The 27,595-nt window shown below is 38.1% G+C and overlaps 1 protein-coding gene across 1 annotated transcript; it reads right to left on the bottom strand.

Annotated features, from left to right (window-relative positions):
• Nucleotides 1-9,117: 9,117 nt before the first annotated feature.
• On the bottom strand, nucleotides 9,118-16,958 carry trus (programmed cell death 2 like trus). Its single transcript, XM_019044897.2, has 5 exons — nucleotides 16,442-16,958; nucleotides 14,976-15,136; nucleotides 13,634-14,033; nucleotides 12,745-13,031; nucleotides 9,118-10,056 (listed from the first exon to the last, which is right to left on the bottom strand). The coding sequence occupies exons 1-5, from the start codon at nucleotides 16,547-16,549 to the stop codon at nucleotides 9,789-9,791; spliced, it is 1,224 nt and encodes a 407-aa protein (XP_018900442.1). The 5' UTR covers nucleotides 16,550-16,958; the 3' UTR covers nucleotides 9,118-9,788.
• Between the last annotated feature and the right edge of the window lie 10,637 nt (nucleotides 16,959-27,595).

Here is a 27,595-nt window from a genome sequence, read left to right as displayed (position 1 = left end):
CTTGTCAAAAAAAAGTGACTGTAACAAAAATAACATTTTCACATCAACAATGGGCCAAAAAACACTAGCATGCAAAATAAAACATAGGTCTTTCTTTGAAAATAAAACTGAAAAAAAAATACAGAGCTAGATCAAATGAATGCGGTCTGTAGCTTTTCTTAGACCTTTTTTGTAAGTCCTCATTGGATTGGACAATTTTTTGGAATGGCGCGATTTCAAAAGGTTGAAAGTAAATATACGGATTAATAAAAAACCCAATTTGAAGGGGCAGTCATTTATGAAGAAAGAGACCTAAAAAAAAAGAAAGAAAAAACAAGCACCGTTTTTAGTTTGGAAGTAAACAAGTCATAACTTGAATAATGGTCTGATTTTTAAAGGTATAGGAAAAGAATCTTAAAAAGAGGGTTGAATTAGATTTCCATTCATTGAATTATATTGGGTAAGTTAGGCGCGCCACGAAATATGTCCTCTCCTTGCCACTCATGTTAGATTCCTATCTGTTGATTGCCTTGTCTTGATTGCATTTTACCCCCGTGTGCGCCTTGCCGCACTGAACTTCCCTCTCTGTGCAGTACCACCCTTCCAAACTAAAAATACCGTAGCTCTTCACAGCAAAATTACCGTGCGCTGAAACTTGAACTGGAAGGTGCCGACCCGTGAGCAGGACTTCGCCTACTTCGTGTGCCACCGTACGTTAGTTTGTTGCCTCGCTGCGGCGAAAAAATTACCGTGTGTAATCAAAAATTACCGTGCAATTCATATAAACTTTGATATTGATGTTTTCATGGGTATGTGCATTAAATTAATCAATTTCATAGAATAATTATGAGTAGAATCTAAAATATATCGATGCTTGAATACCGAAAAAAACAATACCGCGCTGAGCGAAGCTCTGGCAGTATATTATTATTTGAATTCTTACATCTGCACGCATGCGTGAAAGGAATAACTCCTTGCGACACTTCTAATGCGCAACCCTTTCATTTTAAAAATCAAAGAAAACAAATTCTGAACTTTTCTTAAGAAACCCAACGAAACTTTCTCTTTGAAGTTATTCGTTTTTTCTTCACCACTGAAAAAAGCAGCCGACTCAAGCGGCAAAACGTGTTCACTTTCCTTGGGAGGAGGGAATAAAACATGTAAGCGTGGAAATTGCGGACGTTCCAATTTAGATGATTTTTTTACGAAAGAGGTCGATGTTTGTAAATATCAAAACACAATTTACAAAAATTGTTATTCCTCTGGTTACGTTCGCAGAGGAACTCCGGAGAAAATCCTTCAATTTTTAGAGTATGCAATAAGCATTGTCACTGAGCTGGTATAGTTGCTGGCGCAGGCGTTAGCAACCAACGTATGATGATTGGACACTGTGAGATTGCACCTCGACAAAGTTGTGTAATGATCGACAGGAATTTCAGTCTCTATACCTTGAATGACTATTTAAGGGTTGAATGAGTAATTTATTAATATCCAGCTAGAAATGTTGCTCGTTTTGTAAGGGTGCGCCTGCAATTTTGTCAATCGATGGGGCAAAACGATAGAAACGGGAAAAGAAATTCTATGCTGCCGTGCTAAGGAAGAACGCCGTATGAGCCTATTATGTTGCCAAATTTCCTTAGATAAAATATGGATTTTCAGGGGAATCTGTGAGTATTTTTCTTCGATTTTTTCAGAGAATTTTATCCACGATCGGATCTAAATTTTCTGAAAATTTCAGGAGAAAATATTTATAACCCTCCTTAAAAAAAGACATTATTTAGAGGAAATTCGACAACTCTCGGATGTTTATACGGCGTTTTTATCACTGAGGGAGGTTCCTTAATTTGTCGATCATCCGACCCGATTAGAATTACAACAAAGAAAACGAGTGGTACCCCCAGTCAATCAATCATGCGAATTGAAGTTCACGACAGGTTTTCAGAATCACAGAATTTTTTTGAATCCAAATCTTTTCGAGGAATTTTAAAAATAAAATTAAGGACTTTTCAAAGGCATCCGATGAGTTTTCAAAAGACTTATAAAAAATTTACAGGCCTCGGGTGGATCAACGCACCTGCATTTCACGTTGCCTGATTTCCTTTAGGTTTCATTTTTATTTATTTATTTTTACAAGAGAACTGAGCGACACAGAGCCTTGAAAATTCCCATGACTTTCATCTAGACCAGAAGAATTGTCCCCGCAAAACTGCAAGGCAAAATTCTGCTTATTTTACTTGGAAAAAAAGAGGAAAAAATAAACGGCATGAGATAAAGTTCGGCTGATTTTGAGGTAAACGTCGCCCAAATAATGTCATGAAAAGGTAGTTTTCTTTCCCTCTTCCATTACCTGATTTTCTGATACCTACATTAAAAGGCACACAGACGGAGCGATTTTTTACTGCGAAATTTCCAATATAAAAAGAGAGAGAGACCAAATTTTCGAACCTTTGTCAACGGATTCACTACGATGTTGTTGAAGTCGATGGAACATCCCGCAGCTACCGAGACGATAGATGTGCGTCCATCGATTAACTGAACAGCATTTCGCAATTAGGAGCGATAATTTCTGACTTATCCGTAAAACAAGTACGCACATAGGTAAACAAATGGTGCATACGTTGTTTCTGAACTGCAGTCCAACTAACTGTCCGCGATCTCCGGTATGTTCATTGCCTACGCGGAAAAATTAAAGGAGAACTTGAAGTGGACGATAGATGCACGCATTGATGCATTGACACATGTGGTTTGCTGCTTGAACGAAGTTTATGGAGAGACAGTAATAGGTGTTTTCCGAATAGATGACTATTCAAGTCCCCCAAATGTTTGTCGTCTATTCGACGAAAATGAAGGCGAGATTTCAATGAACGATACTCAGACAGAATCACACATCGTTTAGTGGTTCAGTAAAAGCATGCACTGGGATGACTGTTTTCGAGTAGCTTACTATTCGTACTATCCGCTAAATTCGATACTCATTGGTACCCCTCATTTTTGTAATATTACCCTATTGATCGTTGGTGTTTTAGCTATAAAAATCCCTATTTTTGTGGTTTCTTCGATAGATTTCGTTGAAACCCCAAACACGATTTAAAACTTTTGAAACTTTGACACAGTGCAGTCCGTTGATGGTGGTCCAGTATTATGGTGCGAGAGTAAGACCTACCAAGTGCGAGAACGCAAGAAAGCCAAGATACCGATATTGTGCGGTTCTGCTTTTCTGTTTTCGGTTGACCCTATGTTCCGTGCGTCTGCACTTAAGAGACTTGTTGGAGCCTGTAAAGTACAGTACCTTTAAGATAGAAGATTCTCCGAATGAGTGTTCTTATGGAGATCCTAGGAAATAACGTAGGGCCGCACTCGATCCGGCAGTTTCGCGTCAAGGAACGCACACTGAAAAAAAAATCTCGGTGTATTTACTAAGATAAAGGGTAAAATTACCAAGAATTCAGGGTTCTATTTGATCCCAGTTTTTTCTTGGTAAAATTACCATTTATGGAATTGGTAATTTTACCGAGAAATCTCGGTAAAATTATTAAACTTTTTCGGTAATTTTACTGGATCTTGGCAGAAACGCCAATATTTTTTATCGACTATGGTAGAATTACCGAGATAAAATGGCAAAGTTACCGGGAATTGATTACCAATAAAAGTGGTATTCTTACCTGAAAAGAAAACAGTAAAAATACCGGTTTTTAGGTAATCTTACCAGTCTGTCTTGGTAAAATTACCAATATTGGTAAAAAAGTGAGAAGGTAAAGGTACCAACGGACCTTGGTAAAAACGCCGATAATTTGTTTTCCGTGCAGTACCGCTATATGGTGCAGTCCTACGTTACCTCCTAGGATCTTCATGTGGACATCCATCCAGAAGTGCCTGGTATCCGGAGGACCTTTAACCTTAAAGGTACTGCACCTTGCACGCTCCACCAAGTTTCTTACGTGCAGAAATATGGAACATAGGGTCGACCGATGACAGAGACACACATATCGGCAGTCTTATCGTTACCATACTGGTACTGCGTTTCCTGACACGAAACCGCTGGAGTGCGGTCCTACGTTACCCTTACGGGTACAAAAACGACGACAGAATGTACCGCGTTTCGCAGAAAGGAACTAAGTCACATCAGCAACTGCCAAATTTAATTTCTTACGAAAGAACGTTTGTGCGGGTTCCTTTGAATTTTTAAGGAATTCGCTTCGTACTACGTAGAAAATTCATCGAAATTCGCAACAAAAAAAAAATCCGCACAACCATTTCCATGTAAATGATTAAATTGCCCCATTGAATTTGGCAGTAGCTAACGTGGCGTGGTTCCTTTCTGCAAAACGCGGTCCAAATAACGATACGGCAACGTCAATAAAGCGTTAATTTCGGCAGTAACGTTGCCTAACGTTGTTGCAACCACTTTTTGCTAGGCGGGTGAATTCCAATTACTATCATCGAATGGACTCTAATTAAGGCGAACAAAGCGTTACGTACAATTTGCTTGACTCTTGCCACCCGTCTGCAGAAAACCGTAACGCGATCACCTAAGGATAGCCTTCTTCCCCCCGATGCGTTACGTATTTAATGGTCAGCAGTTCAGCACCTTCCCTGAGATTTAAAAGGGTCATTCCACCAACACTCCCGTTCAGGGCCGGATTTACCTACTTGCCGCCCCCTTCTCATTCGTTTTGAAACATCAATGCAAATCATCAAGTTTACTCACCATAGCGTTCAGGTACTCGTGTTGAGCACATTTTTTGTAAAAGCCCTGTCAACACTGGCAAAAGTTCACGGAACTTTGCGCGAAAGTCAAGTTCCGTAAACCTATCTCTATGTGGACAAGGCCTTTCATTTATAAGAGATGAACGAAAAAATTATGAAAGAATAAACATGAATGTGGTTCAATAATTTTAACTTCCGCCGCCGCGTCAACCGTACTGTGTTTGATGGCGCAATGCGTGAAGTATTCCTACAGTCTGGTAGGCGCTATGCTTTTCACGCCGCGCCGACCGCTGACCGCTCTGTGTTTGACGCATTGCGTGAAGTATTCGTGCAGTCTTGTAGGCGCTATGCGTATTACGCCAACCGCTGCTGACCGCACTGCGTTTGACGCAATGTGTGAAGTATTCGTGGAGTCTTGTAGGCGCTAATATGTGTTTCATGCTGACCGGCGCGCCGAGGATTTCTCCTTTTCATCTTAAGTCTTATTCACCATTGCTCTCTGTGCCGGGCCGCTCCAGACCAACTTGCGTGTTCGGTTGCTCTCTTAACTTGAGTAATGAAAGGTGCTGTCTCTTGTATCACCGAGAGACGAAAAAATTAAAATTACTATACTTTAACTCTCAGGAAATGAGAGATTTTGTCGCCTTTTCTCGTTTGAAATGTTTTTTTTTTTTAAATCGGAATTTTTTTGATTTGACTACATTTGAAAAAATTGCAAAATTTGTCGCCATGGGCCGCGGCCCATGAGGCCACCCCCTAAACCTGGCCCTGCTCCCGTTCAATAAATTACGGAGAGCTAAGCAAAAACAAAAACAAAAAATGACAAAGGAATTCACCCTCCTCTAATGAAGATCGAAGAAAGGAGGGAGGATTAATAAATGATAGCTTTTACTGGATAAGACTGAAATCTGACAGACTGTTGCCAAATTAAACTGCGCTATCTTTCAGAAGGCCTCTTAGCGATTTAACAAAAGAAACACTTTCGAATAGAGAAGGCGAGCGTGAGAGATTTGATTACATGTAAAACGTATTGTTTGCTCGACATCATTGATTGTCCGGCCGCCTTACTGCCGTGCTAAGGAAGAACGCCGTATGTACATTCGAGGGTTGCCGAATTTCTCCCGATAAAAAATGCATTTTTCAGGAAAGTTGTGAATAGTTTTCCTTGAAATTTTGAGATATTTTAGACTAACGTGTGTACAAAATTTTCTGAAAAATTAGAAGAGAAATATCCAACAGTTTCCGTGAAAATTCGTATTTTATCGGAGGAAATTTGGCAACGTCCGAAGGCTCATACGGCGTTCTTCTTTAGCACCGTTGCTTAGGTGTCTAATCTCTATTTTGAACCTGTGTTGTCGATTTTAAGAGGAGATTCATCCAACCACCGCGGCTGTGCGCCAGCGTTGCCAGTTTCATGCAGCGATGCTTGATTCACCTATTTTTGAAGATTACCGATCGTGTCTGCTTAAAATAGGATTAGTTTAAAAATTTCTTTTCAATTTTTCTTAATTTAATTATTGCTCTAAGAAAAGATACGGTTCCTGTAAAAATTTCCTGCAAAAAAGTCCGGTAATATCCTTTGCAAAAGAAAATAATTAAAAGTAGACATTACAAAACTTCAAAATCGAGATACATGGTTTTGTGGCGTCCTTGTTTATATACTTTTTTATAATTGAATCAATTCAAGGAGGACATATGGACGGTGTAAGTTGGCATTCGCATAACTCGGTTTGCGACGTTGCAGACTTCCTGTCATACTTTATTTTTTAAACGGAGAAATACTCTAAAAGACTACTTCTTTAAAATTGCCGTGAATTTTCTTCTCTGTGCAAAGAAAATTCTGCATAAACTTCAAGGAATGGTGTCAATTAGTTCTCCTTTAAAAACATGACATAGAGACAGAGATTTTCAGATATCACAAACGAGATATGTGATTGCCGACTTAAGCTGTCGATTTAAATTCACCTACCAAACTTTAATAAAGCTAGAAAGTGTCCATTAAGGTTAGCATTATGTAAATAAATCAAGAGGCATAGATACATTGGTGACAAATAGCACATTGAAAAAGAGAAGGATAAGAAATGGAAGACACAGAAGGGGTTAGATATACATGCTTGTGCAGATGAGGTAGAATTTTTATGCGATAAAATAGTATGTCAATGATCAATAATGCACTTTTTTATAATTTTCCTCACTTAAATGAGGAGTCATGAAACTTGGGTAGTACACAGACTTCTCGATAGCAGTAATTGCATAGCCTAAGAAATTCAGGAGCATTCTATTTCTCATTCAAAAACAGAGTTTCGCAGCTTACTGACCCCTTGCCTTCTAATTGCATGATCTGGAGGTAAGGAGAGACATGATATCTCTCTCCCAAAGTTGGATTTTGTAGCTCACCAACTTACCAAAAATTGCAGGACATTAGAAATGAAACAAAAATGCTACTTGTATTTCTCGCCCTAAGTTGGAGTTGCATAGGATATGTGTCTTTGCTCAATTTAAGACAGTAGTTTCAAGATAAAATTAGAGGGATATTGGGAGATGATACAGGGAGAAATTGGGTGAAGAAAAAATATAAAATGAAATACTTGATGCATGGACTAAACCAAAGAGAGCAACTCTATGCAAGAGACCAAAAATAATGAGAGCAGACCCTTCAGATCGTCCAATCAGCTGTCGAAGCAATAAATTATAAATTTAATTTGGACTAAAGTTTTCAATTTAGAACTACAATTTCTATCTCAGTTTAAAGACAGCATATGTCTCATTAGTTTCCCCCTACACATAAGTGCTCTTGCTGATGCGCCAGAAATCAGGCGAATTCCGAATTGCAATATGTATTCAATTTGTCGATGTGGCCTTGGGTAAATTTTAAGACTGGGTGCAGTTCTTTCATTATTCTGCATTACCTGATGTCAAGTCAACTTTGACTAGGTATTTTTGTTCCTGGGCCAAGCTGGAGTCAGGGTCGGAAAATTAACCGTACATATCGGAGCTAGGACTGGCCCAATTCAGTTGTTTTTTCGCTCTGAAGGAGCCAAACCGGTCAAAAATCACCCTTAAAATCGATCAACGAACCAGGAGTTTTCGGTGTCTCTGCCTGCCTGTCAGCCGCAAGAGGAACATGAAAAATATAAGAATTTTCCATTCAAAGGAGAAAATTTAAACACAAAGCTCTAATCCTTTTCCTTTCTGTATCCTATGAACTATTAAGTGCTCTTCGTTCTTTTCATTTCGTAAAATTTTTTTGTTGACTCTGATGCTTCGAAAGAATTTCTGCCAATAAATACTTGGAACAATAATTGTAACAAGAGAGACTGATAGTTAAGAGAAGATGGATTGAAAATGGAATAAAAGAAATACATTAGAATCTTAATTTTCAAAGGACTTCAGAAAACTGAGTGAAAGTGACAAATTAATGAAGTCATAGATCCACCGGTATCAAGTCTCATTGAAATCTTCCCAGGAAAATAAATGACGAGGATTTGTACAGAACTGAAGATGCACTAAACCAAGCAAACTCAGTAGAAAAATAAAATATGACCAAAAATAAAAATCCTTTGATAAAACTAGAAGGAGAAAACAGCCAACAGCTCGGAGAAAGATGAGAGATTTTTGTCATGACAGAAAACAAGAAAATAAGAGAAAATATTAAGCTTAAAAGTAATGCTCTTAAGCTGATGTACCAGAACTTGAATTGAAAATCAAGATGAAGACAAAACCAAAACAAAAGACTAGCTACAGCTAGAAAAACCAAAATGCAACTCAACTCCATTTAATATTTAGACATGGAATTACTTACCTAATGACCTTGAAAATCAAAAAATTTAAAGACCTGGATACAGCAGCTTCAATAATGGTACTACAAGGCGATAAGTTCTCTGAAGATTTGATATTTCATGTCTTTTAAAGGTTTATGAACATGACATTTCTTGATTTTTCATGAGTGTGGCGTGTAGAAAAACTTTTACCAAGACTCATAAAGTACAAAGTTTGAGCTTGACTGATAGAGCATCATGGTACTTCTAAGTTTCAACGATCAAGAAAATTCAAGGTTTGATGGCAAAATTTCCTGACTTTTCTCAAAGCGGTAACATTAACTAACTTTTCAAACTTTGACACCATGTAATAGATATTCTCCAAAAACAACCTATTGAAAGTCCAGTCACTACAACAAAAAAAAGGGAAAAAAACTCTCTGCAATAAAGCTGAGCTCGATTGGAACAAAAGAAAAATGAGATTACTGCAAAAAGCCGCAAAGATGCAGCATTTGGATTTGAATTCTATCTGCAGTACAGTTTTCAACCAGGTCTGAGATAAAATGGGGGCAAACGTGATGATATGAGCTAATACCGATGAACAAACATAAATAATTTGTGCTCTCAAACACCTGAGGAGTTGGGAGTTTAAGGAAAATTCAAGACTTCAAAATTTCAGATAAGAAAAACATACCATGTATTATTGCTCTTTATCAGAAATCTAATTTTAAAAGATCTAACATCAACAGAACCATAAAATTTTGAACAAAAATTTTTCTGAAAGCAACAGTAATCGGCAATTAACGCTAAAACAAAAACCGCTAGAAACTCAAAATCCGATCATCTCCTTCTGAATGGAGGATGAAGGACTACATAACATAGATTGTCATCTAACTTTTCCCAAAGCATCAGAGCTCAAAGACGCGATCTTTAGATTATGATGCACAGTAAAAATTGGCAATGAAATAGTCAGTGGATAACGCGATAATACTAAAGAGAACCCTACTTCAATATTGACATTACGTAGGCAATGGGTGCATAATGATATTTGCTGCTTCAGCAAAAAACGTTCTAGATTTTAATTCATTATAAATGCATAACAAACGATAGACGTAAAAATACGATCTTTCAGGAGAAAATCTAAATAAAATAACATTATAAACTACATGGTAAGATGATTAATTATCACATTTTTTTTTTAGATTTTACCGGTTCCAGCCAGTAATAACCTACTTAAATTAATTAAATTGAAGTAAAAGATAAAAACATGAAGGTTTGATAAATAAGAAATGAGGGATAGAATTTGAGATAGAGGTGAGATCAAAAATAATATTACCTACAGTTTTAAATTCGTTCTGCTTGAACAATCACGATTTCTTTTCTCCACTTATCGGTCGATGACCAACAGCTTTTTTTGCAACTAAAAATATAAACTGATCCGAATTCTAGATGACCGCTTTCAGTTCCTGACGGAGTTTGTAAGTTCAATTTGGGTATTAGACTGGGAAGAACTTGTAATTCAAAAAGCAACTCTCCCTTGCAGTGCTGGCATTGCCTCGGGGTATCCTGGACTGGATATAAAAATAACGGCGAGCCACCTTCCCGACAGTATCTGAAAAAAGGAATACATGCAAGAGTTAAATTAAGAGTTAAAAAATTTACAACTTATTTAGCGAATACAAGGGCTGTCCCAAAAGAAACCGGACTTTTGTCATAGCAGGCGAACTGAGCATCGTAATGAGGTTTTCTTGGGCTTTCAGAGGAGCCCAAGAAAACCTCAAGCTACTGAAGCAACTGATGAGACTTGTTTTCATCGATTTGAATTATCTTGATCAACACTCATCTGATGATCCTGTGTTTCAGACTGAGTCGATTGCGTTTTGCGATTTTCACGATGAGGTCTTTTTTCAAGCAAAAATGCAACGTTAAATTGCCAACAGAGGAGACTATTAACTGCAAATATTGGAATGGTGTTCTGATACGAGTATGCGAAAATGTCCGCAAAAAAAGGACCAAGCTTCAGAGAGAGAATTCCTGGTTTCTGCATCACAATAATGCACTAGCCCATGCATCGCTCTAAATTAGTGAATTTTGTGCAAAAAATGCCACAAGAGTTCTCCCTTATCCCTGTTATTCACCTGATCTTGCTCCTTGTGATTTTTTTTACTCCACAACTGAAATCTACCTTGAAAGTTCAACGTTTTCAAACCATTCCGGGAATTCAAGAAAAGACTTTGAAGGAGTTGCAGTCATTCAAACCTGAGGAATTTCATAAGTGTTCCTCCCACTTGAAGAAACGGTGACATAAAAGCATCGACAAAGCTGGGGAGTATTTTGAAGGGGATAAATGATGACTCGGTCAGCTGCTTGAAAAGTTAATTTTTTTTATTTTTAAGCATTTGAAGAAGTGAGCAAAGAAGTTTTTAATTTAAAATCTGAATATTATCTAAGTTGTATCTAAATTTTTCTTGAAATAAAGACAGAAATCGCAACTTGTGTTTGATTTTCCTATATTCCAAAGCAAACAGTGTCCAAATCAAGATGAATTTTTACATTCTGTAAAAAAAAGTAATATTTATCGATTTTTCAGCTTTCAGATAAACCCAAGAAAACCTCATTACGAGGCTTGGTTCACCTGCTATGACAAAAGTCCGGTTTCTTATGGGACAGCCCTTGTAGTTGCGACTAAGACTCACTCTATGCTGTTCAAAACAGAACTGCAGTAAGAGTTTAAGAATCCATCGGTAAAAAAACAAAAACTAAAAAAGAATCTAACTCCTTCATAGATGCATGACATTAAATTCAAATGGAGGTAAAAAGTTAACATGAGGCAGGATCTGAATAAATTTAAAAAAGAGTTCGAATGGTTCAAAGCACAAATTATCCTTGAAGAAATCACCAAATTCAGCTTCATAATGACTCATAAGTGACTGGAGTCAGGTGCACTTTCTCTGCCAAATATCTTCCATTTCATTTTATACACATCAGGCTGACAATGAGCCGAAAAGATAAATTGTCAATCAGCTCAATTTAGTTTGGGTTGATAACAATCAGCCCAAGCACATCATCAGCTCAGATGGATCGCAATTCCCCCTAAATTGAGATCAGCCTGTAACACATGCAGTATATCGACGGTGTAAGTCAGCAATCACATAACCTGTTGCCGTGTCTAAAAATCTCCGCCTCTAAGTTATTTTTTTAAAAGGAAAACAAATTGACAACATTCCTTGAAGTTTTTGCAGAATTTTCTTTGCACAGTGAAGAAAGATCACAGCAGTTTTAAAGAATTGCCGTTGAGTAGTTTTCCGTGTAAAATATAAAGTATGACAGGAAGTCTGCAACGTCGCAAACCAAGTTATAAGATTGCCAATTGACACCATCGATATCTAAAATCAACCACTATATTCTTCCTTGCTTTATTTTTCATAAGTCAATGAAACTTATACAAATCGACTAAGAAATAATATTCGTGAGGCAGGTTAAATTTTAAAATTAAATATGTTTTAGGATACTTTTCTCCAAGGTATGAGAGAAATGTCCTTTAAATAGTAGTCAACTTTGGTGCAGAACTGGAACACTTTAAAAAGGGTTATAAGAGATTTGAGCCTGAAGTTTTCAAAGCATTGCAATCACTTTACTACTAATTTTTCGACATCAGTTTGCCAACTGTTGACTTCATTGGGACTTCAGTTTGCCATATCTACAAGATGAGCCCTACCAAGCACCACGAAAACACAATTTTGTCAGACAAAGCAGGCCTGGTATGGAAATTTTTCATCCTCTATGGGATTTTTCCAACCATAGGCAGAATTTATTGTGTTTTGGGACACAATATACTATCAATGGTGAAACTACAGAGATGCATATCTGAATTTGTGGCGTTGCAGCTGTCATACTTTGCTTTTTCCATGGATAACTACTGAACGTTTTTTCTTGAAACCTCTGATGATGAATCTTCTTGATCCGAGGAATATTCTGTGAAAATTTCAAGCTATGATGTTAGTTCAGTCTCCTTATAAAAAATTAAATGGGAGCGGAGACTTTGAAACACTGCAACCAAAATACGCTTTTTGTAGTTTCACCATTGAATTGTAGCTATCTCCAGTGTTGTATGACAAACATATATTCTGTGTACTCCATGGCGAGGTAATACGGCAAGCTGTAAAAACTATAGCTCCACTGAAAGGTTTGCAGGATGTGGAATGACCCCCAAAAACAGCAGAAGTCCTAGGAGTAATCCTAAGGCAAGGTCCTATCTCCCAGGCATCAGTGATCAGTTTTTATTTCAATAAGAACTAACCTTAAAATTTGGCCTGGATTCTGTTGGATTTTGGTGACAAATTGATGGAACATTTTGTCACCGTGACTGGGAGTGCTCGGTTCGTACTTTTCCACGTTGGTGGGATTCGTGGAACGGTCTTTCTTTTGGAAGGGATTCTGATTTGTATTGAAGTTATCAAGCTCGCCAGGATTATTTTGTTGGTAGACCTGCAATAAATCATTTACATGTTCTAGGCCAGAATAGGTCGTTTCTTCTTCCATGACACTAATGAAGATTGGCACAAACTGTAGCAGCTCGGCTTTGACCTGGAAAAAATAGGATCAAACTTATTAGGATTAAACCCATTTTATGAGTGAATTTTGGATGTATCATGGATGATAAGGTTGCTGATATTTAATTGTGATTTTTTTGTAAATGTTTTCTGAGGTCAGCCATCCCTGCATGCCTTAGGATTTATACACATAGATTATTTTCTTTTTTCTTTCTTTGGGTATTTTCTTTATAGTTTTGAATTCTCTGATTATGCTATTGATTCCTCCAGCATTTTCTCTCGATGGGGAAAAAAGCATGAACAACTGAAAAACAAACTGACGATCTTGAAAGTTAGCTTTTACGCAATGGATTGCATATTAAATCAATTTAATTGATTGAAGGGTAACTATATTGCGTCAAAGATAAATTCCCTCAAATTTTACTATATTTACAACTATTAGTCAAATTTTTTGCTTCATGCTAACAGATTGTAAGCCATTGATAGACAAAATTCTTTGAATCTATGATTTTGCTTCTAGCTCTGCAGGTTTTCCCTCATTACCTCTAAGACTATAATTTTTCTTTCTTTTCCAGATTTTCTAAAAGAGTATAATAGGAAATAAATGCATAATAACACACTGAGATAGACACTTACTTCAGGAACAGCTGGTGCCTGCTCCAATAAAGCAACAATATTGACTTCAGGAGCTGTTGGTGTATCGATGGTTACCATCTCTCTTTCTTCGCCTTCCACTTCTATCTCTGCGCTGGCAATCGGAGACATGAGTCGGCCCTCAGCTTCTGCTCCTGCTGCACCTCCTCCCATTGCCTCAGAAAGCTCACCACCTGTGCTGTTTCTCCCTTGTAGGGAGAGATCGGTGAAATCATTAGTGATGGAGTCTTCATCTGGTGATGAGTTGTAAGTCAGATTGCCATTCTGTTCATCCTCACCCCAATTATCGGCACCACCGCACCAGTCATCTGTGCTGATTACAGTGGTGTTTGTTTTGGTCTCTGATGTTGAGTCAGTAGATTCACTGCGGACGCAAACCCAGCTGAAAGAATAGAGGGCAAGCTATTTAGGGTTTGAATTTTTCATTGACATCATTATTTTCGATGTAAGTATAGGTTCCAAAAGGTGCATAATTTTGACATGTTCCTGGTCAAGTAAAAACATTTAAACTCATTTAAACAATAAAACATATTTTGCAAAGTTTTGATCTTCTTAGACTTACCAACTATTGGAAAACTTTTCAATTATAAAAAATCCTGTATTGGCATATTTTTTTGGTCAGGAATTTAGGATCAGATAATTTTACATATCGACAGCGTAAGTCTGCAATCGTATATCTCGTTTGCGGTGTCTGAAAATCTCCGCCTCTATGTTATTTTTTCAAAGGAGAACAAATTGACATCATTCCGTGTAGATTTTGCAGAATTTTCTCCGTACAGAGAAGAAAAATCACGGCAGTTTCAAAGAATCGCCGTTGAGTAGTTTTCCGTTTAAAAGATAAAGTATGACAGGAAGTCTGCGACGTCGCAAACCGAGATATGTGATTGCCGACTTACACCGTCGATATATTTCACACAACTTCCTGCAAAAAAACCATACGAGGTCAAAATTTTGAACAGTTTGCATGCAGTATTTGGAATAAACCTGCCTAAATAACAGATTTTTTTCATGCTAATAAGTGTGTAAGAGAAACAGTAATAATTCATGGTGTAAGCTTGGTTCATTCTGTAATTTTATTATTGACTGAGATATTAATCTTCGAGCTGAACTATAAATAACGAAAATGCTTTTGAAAAAACTTTTTATTACATGACTCAGAAACTAGCAGAAACTGAGGAGTCGTTAATAACCTGACATTGCACCAGTTGGTGCTGTTGCTGAAAAATGATAGATGTGGTATCAATAAGACCCTGGTCTCCTTGTACTTTCAAAGCGTAGGGAAAAGCTGGAAAGGAAAAAAATGCATATCTTCAGTAAACCTTACCTTCCATTTTGGTTCCAACAATTAGGATTAATGCATGCAAACAGGTATAAGGTCCTGTGATTTGGCGACTTCGGTAGGGGGGCATAGATTTGAACTACCAGCAGAAGAGGAAACGAACATAACTGACAACTTGGAACTTCACTGCCCTTGACGTGCCAGTCCTGAAACATCAAAATATTGTTCCAAATGTAACGCTTTACAAATAAATGTATCTGATTGGATTGACGATACCTATGAGAATAAAACTAAATATCTACTTAGCTTAATGAAATTTAAGAATTCCTTCAGACTGCAGGAAAATGTTAAGTACTTCTGAATTCAAAAAATAATTTGTAACACCAAATGATTGCAACAGGTTAATTTTGTGATACCTACAAATTAAACCTTTCCTGATGACATTTTAAGAGCCATACTGCTCTAAGAATTTCTTGGAGGATGTTTTCTTCAACTCTTTGGATGAAAATACAAATTTTACTAAGACTGCTTTTGTTGACATTATAAAAGCAATAAAAGTAAATGGATGTCTCTTTGTAATTAAATAGAGCTACCTAGAAAATTTGAGAGAAAATTTTCCGATTGACTGGAGTGGCATTCTCCTATCAGAAAGAAAGAAACCCATTCTGATCAATGACAACTTCATTGCTTTAATGGCAGATTACAGATTCCAATACAGCTTAACGACGGTGTAAGTTGGCAATCACATAACTCGTTTGCAGTGTCTGAAAATCTCCCCCTCATTGTTATTTTTGTAAAGAAGAGCAAATTGACATCATTCCTTGAAGTTTTTGCAAAATTATCTTCGCACAGTAAAGAAAAATCACGGTTTTAAAGAATTGTCGTTGAGTAGTTTTCCGTCTTAAAAATTAAGAATAACAGGAAGTCTGCGACGTCGCAAACCGAGTTATGTGATTGCCGACTTACACCGTCAATGTGTACTTATGGTCCTACTAAGTGTCTTAGGTCTAGAATATATTCACAGGTAAAAACCTAATATAAAGCCCAATTCACACAATCAAACTTTTCATTTGACTTAATGGAATGAAAGGTTGGACGAAAGGTTGAATTCAAAAAATTTGATTCAACTACTCTCTGTCCAACTTTTCATCCAGTTGGCAGTACCAATTAGACGAAAATTTGAATATGACTTCACATTCAAGTGTCATTTCAATCTTTCATCAAATCGTCGTTTTCTCGCATCAGTATCACACTATCCAACTTTTCATTCTGACAAGTTGCATTCAAGAGTTGAATGAAAAAGTTGAAAGTGTGGATTGGGCTTCAGGATTTCCTAAACTGAGCGAGAAGATTCGTGACAGAGCGTTCGAATCCCCTCAGAAAGAAGAACATGAACTGAGGAATTCTCGCACTGAAGGATGTTCGATTTTAATTAGACAGATCTAAGTGCATCTAAGCGATCCCAGGCATGAAATGAGGCATATAGTTAGAAAATAAATTTTCATACTCACAGGTTTCCCACCAATTTTATTCGTGGTATAAGATAAGAAAGGTCGATGTTTATCGGAGATTGCTTCATCTTCAAAGCCCAAGTAAACAAGGGGCCAGCGCTTGGCCATTGTGGAAAAGTTTGAAAGCAGGATCCTGCCTGAAGACTAACTAACTTAGGAAGTAATTCTCAGTCTACAACTGACCAGTTCATCTTCAACTTAAAATGTGAGAGAGAAAAGAATATTGTTCATAAGTAAGACCATATCACCCATGAAGATGGACATGCTGCAGCAGATCAATAATCAGGTTCTGTGTGAGAGTCCAAAACACAAGCAACTGATGACCGAAATCGATGACAGGGGATAAAATCAAGGCAAATAAATCTATGGAACCGATTCAAATAGAAATTACGGAACGGTTTAGAAATTTAATGGAACTCGGGCGACTGAAAAAAGTAACACAAATTTTAACAAATTCCAAAGATTTTTCGTTCCTTTCTTCTGTTTTCATTCACATGTCACGAATTTCAGCAGCCAACCACTGCCGAATCAACGGTTTGGCTATCGCCACTCCCGCCACTCATAATACGATTTATGGCGCGAATTTTTAAATTGACGCTCTTTTTGAAGTACTTCATTCTCAATAAATCTTGGCGAAACTTAGTGCTCTATTTTCACCCGCAATTTTAAACTTGATTTTGCTGGATTCATGCATGGAATCATAACGTTGCCTTTTCTCTTTCAGTGCATTTTTCGAGGGCAATACACTATTGCGATATCTACTGACACGCCGGAGACCAGTCGATAGTGAAACTCCTAAACCACAGATCTTGTTTTCGGTGTTTAAAATTCTCCGCTCCTGTTTAATTTTTTTACAGGAGAAAAAACTAACATCATTCCCTAAAGTTGTATTCCAGAATTTGCTTCGCACAGAGAAAAAAGATCACGAAAATGTCTACGAATTTAGTTTGAGTGCTTTTTCATGTAAAAAATTAGTAACGTAAGACAGGAAGTCCGAAACGTCGCAAACCGAGATACGTGGTTTGTGAGTTTCGCCTTCGCTAAGCTGTCGCGAGAGTAGAGCGATGGGCGCGACGCACAATGGATCGAGTCAATAGGAGAGGTCGGACAAAATTTGGAAACTTTAAAGGCTTTTAACACCGTTCATACAAAACTTTGAGGTGGTTCCATTGGTTTTTTCTTGATATTTTCTTCTGGAGCCACCCCTTGAATTTAAAATGTGACGAAATAAACATCAAAATTTGCAGTTTTAGTCAAAAAGTTCATGTCCGCGGGCCTCTCTGATTGACTCGCTCCACCACACCACTCCACCACAGGCGCCGTATTGCATTCCGAAGGCGCAAAAGTGAAAAAGCAAGGGAAGAGCAAGATTGGAAGAGAACGTTAAATCAGAGAAACGATGGATTGTTTTTAGAATATTTTACGATGGTTTTTAGCAAAAGTATTCAAAAATAATTTAAAATCCTGTTTGAAACAATTCCTCCAAGTTTTTTTCCTCTCTTCTTTTACTCCAGTTTTTTTTTTCCAAATTATTTTTTGTAAGGAAAATCTACCGCAATATTTTGACAAGAATGGCAATATTTTGGGAACACACTCGAAAAAACCTCTCACCTAGAATGCATTGGCAGTGGAGTGGCTCGAACGCCGAAATTCGTGAGCATCTGCCGGACCGACGCGACGCGACGACCGGCTTGGATTGACATAGGTAGGCTTCGAGGACTGGGGCGACGTATTTCGCGAGGAAATTCGTTTTTTAATGTTGCCTCAGTCATGATGATTCCCCGAAAAGTGGCAAAACGGCTCGCAGATCCAGGGTAGGTAAGTACTTACAATAACTGGTTCCCGATCTGAATTCGTCGGCGCGTTGCGTCGCCACACGGCGCGGCGTGCTCCTCTTTTCGACGTTGCCGAATTTATCCACCATTTAAGTTTGATTTTCTAAAGTCTAAGATTATTTATTCAGATCATTTACATGTTGAAATGTAGCTGATATATTTCAACTTCAAAAACTTCAAATAACTCTAAAGTTTGATCTCGGAAAAAGAAGTCGACTATCTGTCTCGATTTTGACGCGAAACCAGATGTATTTTTTCCCCCTGCCACTGCTCCTTTTCTGTCTTCTCAATTTCTGTCTTTTCTTGTAGCCTTTCCCCAGATTGAGTAATTAGACAGTAAAACTTCCAAACCACTTATCTCGGTTTGCAACGCTGCAGACTTCTTGTGGGGCTTGTTTTTTGACTGTATATGTTGTAGTTTTTTATCCAACGTGCGTTAAAATCAGCATAAAGCTGAAAATATCAATACAGAGGGAAAAAGCTCACACATAAGCACAATTTTCCCTCAAAGAGATACGCTGTTCGCCCTGTTCGCTTTTTCCCTCTGTATTGAAATTTTCAGCTTTATACTGATTTTTAACGCACGTTGGCTAAAAAACTCCATTATACCGTCTTGCGACCCGTGCGTCCACTGCGAACAGTTTGTGTACTTGTTTATCCAATGGAAAATTTGTCAACATCAAATCTTGAAACTTTTTTGATTTTTCCTCTGTTCGAGGAAAATTCTGCAAAAACTTAAAGGAATGAGTTTGATTTGTTATTCTCTCTCTCTCTCAAAAAAAAAAAAAAAAATGAAGATTTTTAAAAAACTCAAACGAGAAAAAGATTAGAGGGTTTCACCGTCGGATTGTTCAAAAATCTAGTTTACTGTAATTTAGTTACTTCGAACTTTGAAGGAATATCTTCATTTTCCTACCGTTTACTCGAATTGCATTCGTCCAGCATCAGTTCGGTCAAAGTTGGTCCTGATCAGAGGACCTTTCTAAAATTGCGTAACTGCCCAAAGCGGCATCCGATCAGCGGTGGCTCTGTCTTTGCTCTTCCTCCTCCTCCTCCTCCCCCTCCTCCCGAGCCATAACAAATCAACTGTAAAAACACACAGTTCACTGATCTTGGTTCTTCCACTCAAACGATCCAGCCTCATAATTCGTCACTCAGCGACCTTGTTGCTCACGCCCGGTGGAGGTGGAATTTCGACGACGCTCACCGGGGCCCGACAACTAACTCGGGGGGGGGGGGGGGGGGGGGGGGGGCTGCCGGGTACGAAATTTGAGGCCCGCGGCGGCCAAGTGTCGCCCAGGCACGGAAAATGCGGTTCCGAATCAAGCAAGGGTTATGGCCTTTGTGATGTTCATGTCGCAGGCAAATAGTAAAATCAGGCATTTTATCAAATGCCTAGATGGAGAATTTTGAGGGTCTACAAAATTTTGTGAATTTATGGCGGAGATCTCACGAGTTTTCAATATTTTAGGGAAAAATATCTCGTTAAACCTACGAACTCTTTTTGTCGATGCCTCTTCGATTGCTCCTCATATTTTTAAACGTTGAAATTCTAAAAATTCTGTTTTTTATGACATGCTGCAATTTCAAGATAAGTGGCTGCTCAGGAGCTAAAAATCATTTAAAATACTTTTGTGTGATGCAAATTTTTACTGATAATTTTTTCTTACGGGAGCAATTACATATTTTGTCTAAAATTAGGAGAATAATCAAAATTTCAATCTATGTTAATTGATTTGATTATTTGCCTAGGCATTTGACAAAATGCCTGATTTTACTATTTGCTCGCGATATATACTTTGTGTTGTGACCCTGACGATGAAGCGCTTGCTTCGAAAAGTTTCGGTCAAAGTTTATTAATAAAATGTAAGTGTCTTTTTTTTTTTATAAAATTGTTACATTTTCTCCAGCACTTGGCTATACCCTACACACCAATATATTCAGTGCTACTACCTTTTAGACTTTGTGTTATACAATATTCGCTCAACTTGATTTCCTATTTCAAAACATGTATTCCAGCGGATTAAATCATTTTGTCGTATCTCTTTCAGTAATTAATCAATCTATGAACCAAAAGTATCCTCGTGCTCAGTTCTCTCGGTAGTTTTCAATTTAGTTCAAATTTTCATTTATAAAACACGAATTTCCTGGTAAACTTATGAATATTTTTCTCCCAATTTTTCAGATTATGTTGATTGCAATTTCACCTGAGGCTCCTGAGAATTTCAAGGAAAAATGTTTATAACTTTTCTCAAAAATGAACATTTTACTGGAGGAACTTTGGCAAGTTTCGAATGCTCGCACGGCGTTCTCTTAGCACGACAGAATCACTAGGAGACTTTAATGCTTGAGAAGGAAAGTAAAACGTGCGTTGATGCAAGACAAAGAATTAGTGCGCAAGAGATTGCATACTTTCCAGGCTGTCATTAAAAACCACGCATTACGAGTGCTTCCGAGCCACGCGGTGGCGTGGCGTGAATTGCGATGTATCGATTGTTCTGCCATTTAAACCTATGGTAAAGAATCGATCATTAAGGTGTTCGTAGCGAACACCCTGTTCATCGATCATTTTCCATAGGTTTAAATGGCATAACAATCGATATATCGCAAAGCACGCTACGCCACTGGAGCCACCCTAAAAAAAGAGTAATCTCCGGGTTTTCCGGACCTGTAGACACCCTGATCTAGGGAGAGCGGGGTCAGCTGGAGAATACTTCTCATCGATAACCAGAAAAATTAATGGGCAGAAAAAATATTTGAAGTCAACACTCAAATCCCGTCAGTCCGAACTCTGAATTGCGAAAGAACGTCTTATGAGCCTTCGGACGTTGCCAAAATTCGTGAGATAAAACGAGAATTTCGTGGGGAATTTGTGGTCGTGGTCCTGAATTTTATTCGCAATTTCATCAAAACTATCTAAATATTTCGAAGAAAAATGTTCATACCATACCTCACCAAGAAATAATATTAATATTATCATACCCGTACCGCTTTTGTTTGTGGAACTACGCAATTCACTTGGATCGCATTCAGCAAAAAAGAACCAGCGCGATTACAGTGTTTTCAAGATCGTGCACCTTCTTCTATACTTTTAAAAAGTACATAATCTACATCAAAATCTTAATCTCTCTCTCATCTGTATCATAATCTTTTCTTGTACATAATCTATGTACAATGTTAGAACTTTACCTTCAGTATTAACCTTCAAAATTATCAATTGTTTCGTGAGAAGCCAGAATTATTTGGACTGCATTTTGCAATTTGGAACTATAAATGGCTCATCTGAAAAAACACTCATATGCATTGGGAAACTAATGGCACATACAGTGTTTTTAAACTGAGCTAGAAATTATAGTTCCAAATTGCAAAATGTAGTCCATTTGTTATTCTGGGAGATTTCTTTGATAATTATGAAGAAGCAATCTTTTTAGAGCACTGTAATTGCGTTGGTTCCTTTTACCAAAATTTGATCCACTTAGAGACTTTCTCTGGACTTTGCCCCCCGCCCCCCCTCTCTCTCTCTCTCTCTTTGTAGTTCAGTATTTTTTACAGTTTCACTGTTACGGATCTGTCTCCGAAATAATTTATCTCCGTGTTCTTTTTCCTGTTTACGACCCCCCCCCCCCCCCCTCTGTCATTGTTTTGCAGCCCGGAGCTTTCTTGACCGTACCGCCAAAGAAACAAAACAGGGGATTTCCATGTCCTGATTACAATGACACGTAAGGTCCATAATCCGTCTCAGTGAAACAAAGGACCCCGCCTGGCCGCATCCAAAAGTGATGGAATGCACCCCTTCCTGAAATCCCGCAAAGCTCGGATTTTCCGCCATTGGAAAACAAGGAAGAAGTTTCTGGAATACATCCTAATTGCGAGAGGGGTCAGCCAGGGGGGGGGGGTGGGATTGTTTGTGGTGGCTTCAGGCCAGCAGTTTACGAGATTATAAAAGGGCAAACCCAACCCTAAATTTCAGTTAGTTTGGTTTCAGCAAGGGAAGTAATTTCATGGGTGAGCTGGTCAGTGGGTCAGTCAGTCGGTCAGTCGGTAGTGTTGTGTTGTAATGGTCGCTTACACTACAGGTTCTAATCCGTGAGTACACTGTGTATAATAGCTTATTCTTAACTTCTACTGCAAGAAAATTTATAGTTTAAAATTTATATGCTCTACAATTCAAAAATTTATTTTTTAATTTTTTAATTTCAAATTTTTTATATTGTAAATTTTAGATTTCTATTTTTACTTTATAAATTTTAAAATTTTTGGTTTTCAATTTTATTTTTATCTTAATGCTACATATCATTTTTCCAATTTATTCATACTCAATAGGTCAATAATAAATATATATTATTACTACCGCAACTATATACTTACTACTACTTATACTATACTTACTTACTGTACTTATTATACTTATTTACCTACCATACTACTCACTATATGCCTACTGCAATATTTATAGTATATACACTATTGATCTATTGAGTCTGGAAAAATGGAAGAAATGATGTAAAACATTAACATAAAAATCAAATTGAAAAATAAAAATTATAAAATTTAAAAAGTAAAACTTTTAATTCTAAAATGTAAAAGTTAAAATTTTTGAAATCAAAAAATTTAAATTCTAAAAATCTAAAATAAAGTTCTTAAACTGTAGAGACTGTTAACTGTTAAACTCTTTTCTTAAGCCGGATTTTTTCCCCTCCTCAAAAGCTTCACGTCAGCTTCTCTCTCTCATTTGTATGTATCTTTTCTGAATTGACGAGAGATATATATATATGAGTCGCTTTTATAGCGCTCTTTGGCGCTGTGCGACGCCTAATCGCCACAAAGCTCGGTCTTCCCACAGGTCATCAGGGAGTTGACAATCTCTTATCTCATTTAACACCCCCTGTCGCCAACCTCTCACTGGGCGTCCCCTACGTCTCCTCCCAGGAGGAACCCAATCAAGCATCTTTTTTGGCAGCCTCTCTTCCGTCATCCTATTGACATGACCATACCAAACAAGTTGTTTGGTCATGACGTCGAACACGATGTCATTTTCGACTTCCATTATCTGACGCACTCTATCATTACGGACCCGATCTCTCCTAGAAATTCCTGCTGACCTTCTCCAGAAATCCATCTCCGTTGCTCTTAGCATATCCTGTGTCCGTTTCTTCAGCTGCCAAACTTCACATCCGTATGTTAATATACTTTTGACTACAGCGTTGTATATCCTCCTCTTGTTATCTTTGGAAATCCGCTGATCCCAGAGGATTCCATTTAACATCGCTATAGCCTTCCTTGCTAAGGTGTTCCTTTCCCTGATAGCTTGATCCGTCCTTCCATCCTGGGTCAACCGCACTCCCAAGTACTTAAAGTGCTCGCAGCCTTTGATCTGCTGCCCATCCTCCAACTCAATGCTTTGCTGATCACCGCCAAAAGTCATCTTCTCAGATTTGGATATGCTGACTTCCAGACCCCACTTCCGATACTCTTCTACTAGCTTGCGCATCATGTATTCCGCGTCATCTTGATCTTGAGCAACCACCACCTGGTCATCAGCAAAGCACAGAGTAAACAGAGTTTCGAGATCACCCAAGGGGACACCCATACCAGAGCATTTCTTTTTCCATTCTTTTAGCACGCACTCGAGATAAATTTTAAATAATGTTGGCGACAAACAACATCCCTGTTTTAAACCCTTAGTCACATAAAATCCCGCTGACAACCCCCCATGGCACTTAACTTTGGTAAAACTCCCTTTATAAAATCGCTTAACAGCGTCAATCAACCCCCCGTTAAAATTCGATTTTTCCAAGGCCTCCCAAAGTTTCACCAACGGCACGCTGTCATACGCCTTCTGGAGATCCACAAAAATTAAATGCAGTTCCTGAGCTACGGCCATTTTCTTCTCAATGACCTGGACAATAACAAAGAGGTGATCTATCGTAGACCTGCCAGCTCTAAAACCAGCCTGCTCCTCTGCTTCGTGATCCTGCCATTCGTCCTCGATCTTCGCTTTCAGTATCTTCCCGTACACTTTGCTTATTGTCCCGGTCACTGAGAGCCCCCGGTAGTTGTTACAGTCGTCCTTCCTTCCCTTCTTTTTGTAGATGGCCTTGATCCAAGACTCCTTCCACTCCCTTGGTACCTCGTCACCCCTGATGCATTGTTGCATCAGTTTTCTGAGGCACTCAAAGAGCTTGGCAGTCCCGTACTTGACCAACTCGACAGGAATCCCACCAGGACCCGGTGCTTTGTCATTAATTAGCTCTTTAACCGCTTTAATTATGTCACAAGTGTGGATCTCCAAGTTGTTCATTCTTCCGTTGTCCGTGCTGTTGTCTCGAAACTCTGGGCGCCTTTCCGTCAAAAGATCTTTAAAATGATCCTCCAGTTTTTTAAGTGATATCGGAGAAACGATGTCGCGCTTCATGTCTCTACGTAAACCTTTAATTAACTTCCAGCTCTCAGCACTTTTTCTCCCCCCTAGGTAGGTGTTAATTCTAGAACAGTTGCTTTCCCAAGCTTCATTCTTCTTCCGTGTTATGAGGCTCCTAACTTTAGACTGAGCTTTCCTGTAAGCAACTTTATCTTCAGTCTTTTTAGACGACAGAAATATAAGGTGTTTTTGCCTCTTAAGATTTATCTCGTCTTCAATTTCTTCATCCCACCAGTAAGGATGCTGGTATTTATTACTGGTTTTGTGAACACCTAGGGCTTCTTTCGCTGCAGAGTGGATACAATCTTTGATGAACTGATATTGCTCTTCCGTGGTACCCGAGAGTCCATCCCCCAGCTTCTCATCTAAGCGTTTCCGATACAGAGCCTTGACACTAGGGTGCTCCAAACTTTCGATGTTATACCATACTTCATGATTTTGCGTTCCCTGACTCTGCTGTTGCTCAGGCATTGGCTCTTTATCTTTAATCCCTTTAACGGGAAACGCTATATCTGCTCGGAGGAAATGATGATCACTGCCGCAAGAGAGTCCCCTGCACACTCTAACTTGCTGCAATTTCAACTTAGTAGTGTGCTTTACAATTACATAATCGATGATGGATTTCAATCCTCGCGTTGGCTGGACCCAGGTATACTTATGGATGTCTTTGTGTTGAAAAAAGCCATTCAAAATTTTCATCTCAGTTTGAGAACAAATTGAGATGAGCCGATCACCGTTATCATTAACAGCATCCTCCCCAAACGGTCCAACAACTTTACAGTTTACTCGTCGTCCCGTTCTGCTGTTCAAATCACCCATAAGAATGGCTTCCCTGCCAGCACCAACGTTCAGTATTTCATCATTCAGATCTTCGAAGAATTGGTCCTTACATGCGACAGTGGCATCATCATTTACACCGTATACTCCGAGCAGCGTGATCTTATGTCCGCACAGGTTAAGGTTCATTTTGATAATGCGCTGGTTGACGGCCTCCCAAGTGCCCACGAACTTACGTAGGCTTCTCCGCAAAAGTATTGCTACTCCTTGCTGAGCACGCTGATCTTTGGCTACGCCGCTGTAGAATAGATCATAGTCACCGTAATTCTCTGACCCGTGCCCTTTTTTCTTGGTCTCAGTAAGAACAGCGACATCCACTCCAAGTTTCTGAATCTCCGATATCACTTCCGGTAACTTATTTGAAATGCCTTGGACATTCCACGTCCCAAATACCATTGTCCGTTTTCTCAATTGACGAGAGATGCGGTTAAATAATTTTCAGCATTTTAATCACAAGGAAAATTGATTGACTGCGTTTTTATTACTCTCTCGAATGAGAAACTAGTTTTGCTCTCTGTGTTTTACTTTCATTTATTTTTTTATCAGATTAATATGAAACGAACGCAGTAAAAATTGTTGGAGGGTAAGTATGATCGAAAAATGAAAACGTGAATCGATCGACAGTTAATTTAAAAACCACCCGTGTCGATTCGATCGACATGAATGGATCGAAAAATAAAAACGTGAATCGATGGACGTGAAACGATTGACACCGATTCAATTGACAGCCGTGAATCGATCGACAAACCCTTGAATCGATCGACAAAAGCCGTTAGCCGATCGAATTTTGTCGATCGAATCAATGTCGATCGATTCACGTTTTTATTTCTCGATCCATTCATGTGGATCGAATCGACACGAGTGTTTTTTAATTAACTGTCGATCGAATCGGTGTCGATCGATTCACGTTTTCATTTTTCGATCGATTCATGTCGATCGAATCCATACCCTCCAAAATTGTTTCACCTTGTTTTATTTAGTGTTTTTTCTTGTATACTTTAAACTACTTTTCTTCTTTTTCTGTAGTTTCAGACCGGTAGGAAAAACAGTTTTTCAAACTGTTCAGCTTAATTTTATTTCCCGTTTTATATTCCATAAACCTCAAACTACCTAATTTTCTTTTGTTTATCTTTTTTTTTCAGATCGGCAAGAAACGAAGCACTCACAGTGGAAGCTATTTCACTCGCAATTTGATCATTGAATTTCACATTAATAATATTTAGTGTTGCAAATATTAACATAGATTTTCGCATAATTAAGCAGAAAAACACTGAGACGTTTCTAATCACTTATCAATTTTTTATCATTTATAATCACTTTAAAATTACTTTTATTAGTCGCTCACATCGTCTGACATAAGGGCGTAACTACACTCTGCAATGAGCCCTGTTTTCCATATGCTTCAATGCTTTTCCGGGCTCATCTCAATGTGTAGTTACGCCCTTCTGTCAGCCAAGCGACAAGTAAAAATTAGCTACATTACATTACAAATAAATAATTAATTTTGCATTAGAGTAAGAGCAGCAGCTTCAGCAGCTTCAGTTTGCATAAGCTTTATCAAATTGATTTTACATGAACAAAACTACTTTTCCACTAAACTTTTTATTTTCACGTTAGGTTAAGCTCCAACTAATCATTCTTTTTTTTTTATTCTTAGTTTGTTTCAGGTCTGCAAAAAAAGAAGAAAATGCTCCGCACGATGAGCCATTGAAGACGGAAGTAGTGCCCTCCAAAATGTGTACCTATTTGTTCTATCGTATCCTTAACTTAAATACCCTCAGTTGCTAAAAGAGATGAAAAGTATTTGCAATTCCTATAAGTTCTGCATAGTTCTCGTGTGATACCTACTATCGAACAATACTGCATTCAACTGAAAGTAATTGGACTGAATCATGTAGAAAGGAATTATCTTTTTCGGTTTATTGTAGCATAGACATAAATGCCATGAATTTTTCTAAATGAGCCAGAAAAGTTAATTTCTTTTTGCGTAATACAGTTCAGTTACTCTACAGCTGAATGCAAACTTGAAATTAACGAGAAAAACAAAAGCACTAAGAAAGG

Source organism: Bemisia tabaci, chromosome 5, assembly GCF_918797505.1.
Source record: "Bemisia tabaci chromosome 5, PGI_BMITA_v3".
In the NCBI taxonomy this organism is placed as follows: domain Eukaryota; kingdom Metazoa; phylum Arthropoda; class Insecta; order Hemiptera; family Aleyrodidae; genus Bemisia; species Bemisia tabaci.
The sequence above is the reverse complement of the archived record's forward strand: the minus strand, read 5'-3'. Positions and strand labels throughout refer to the sequence as shown.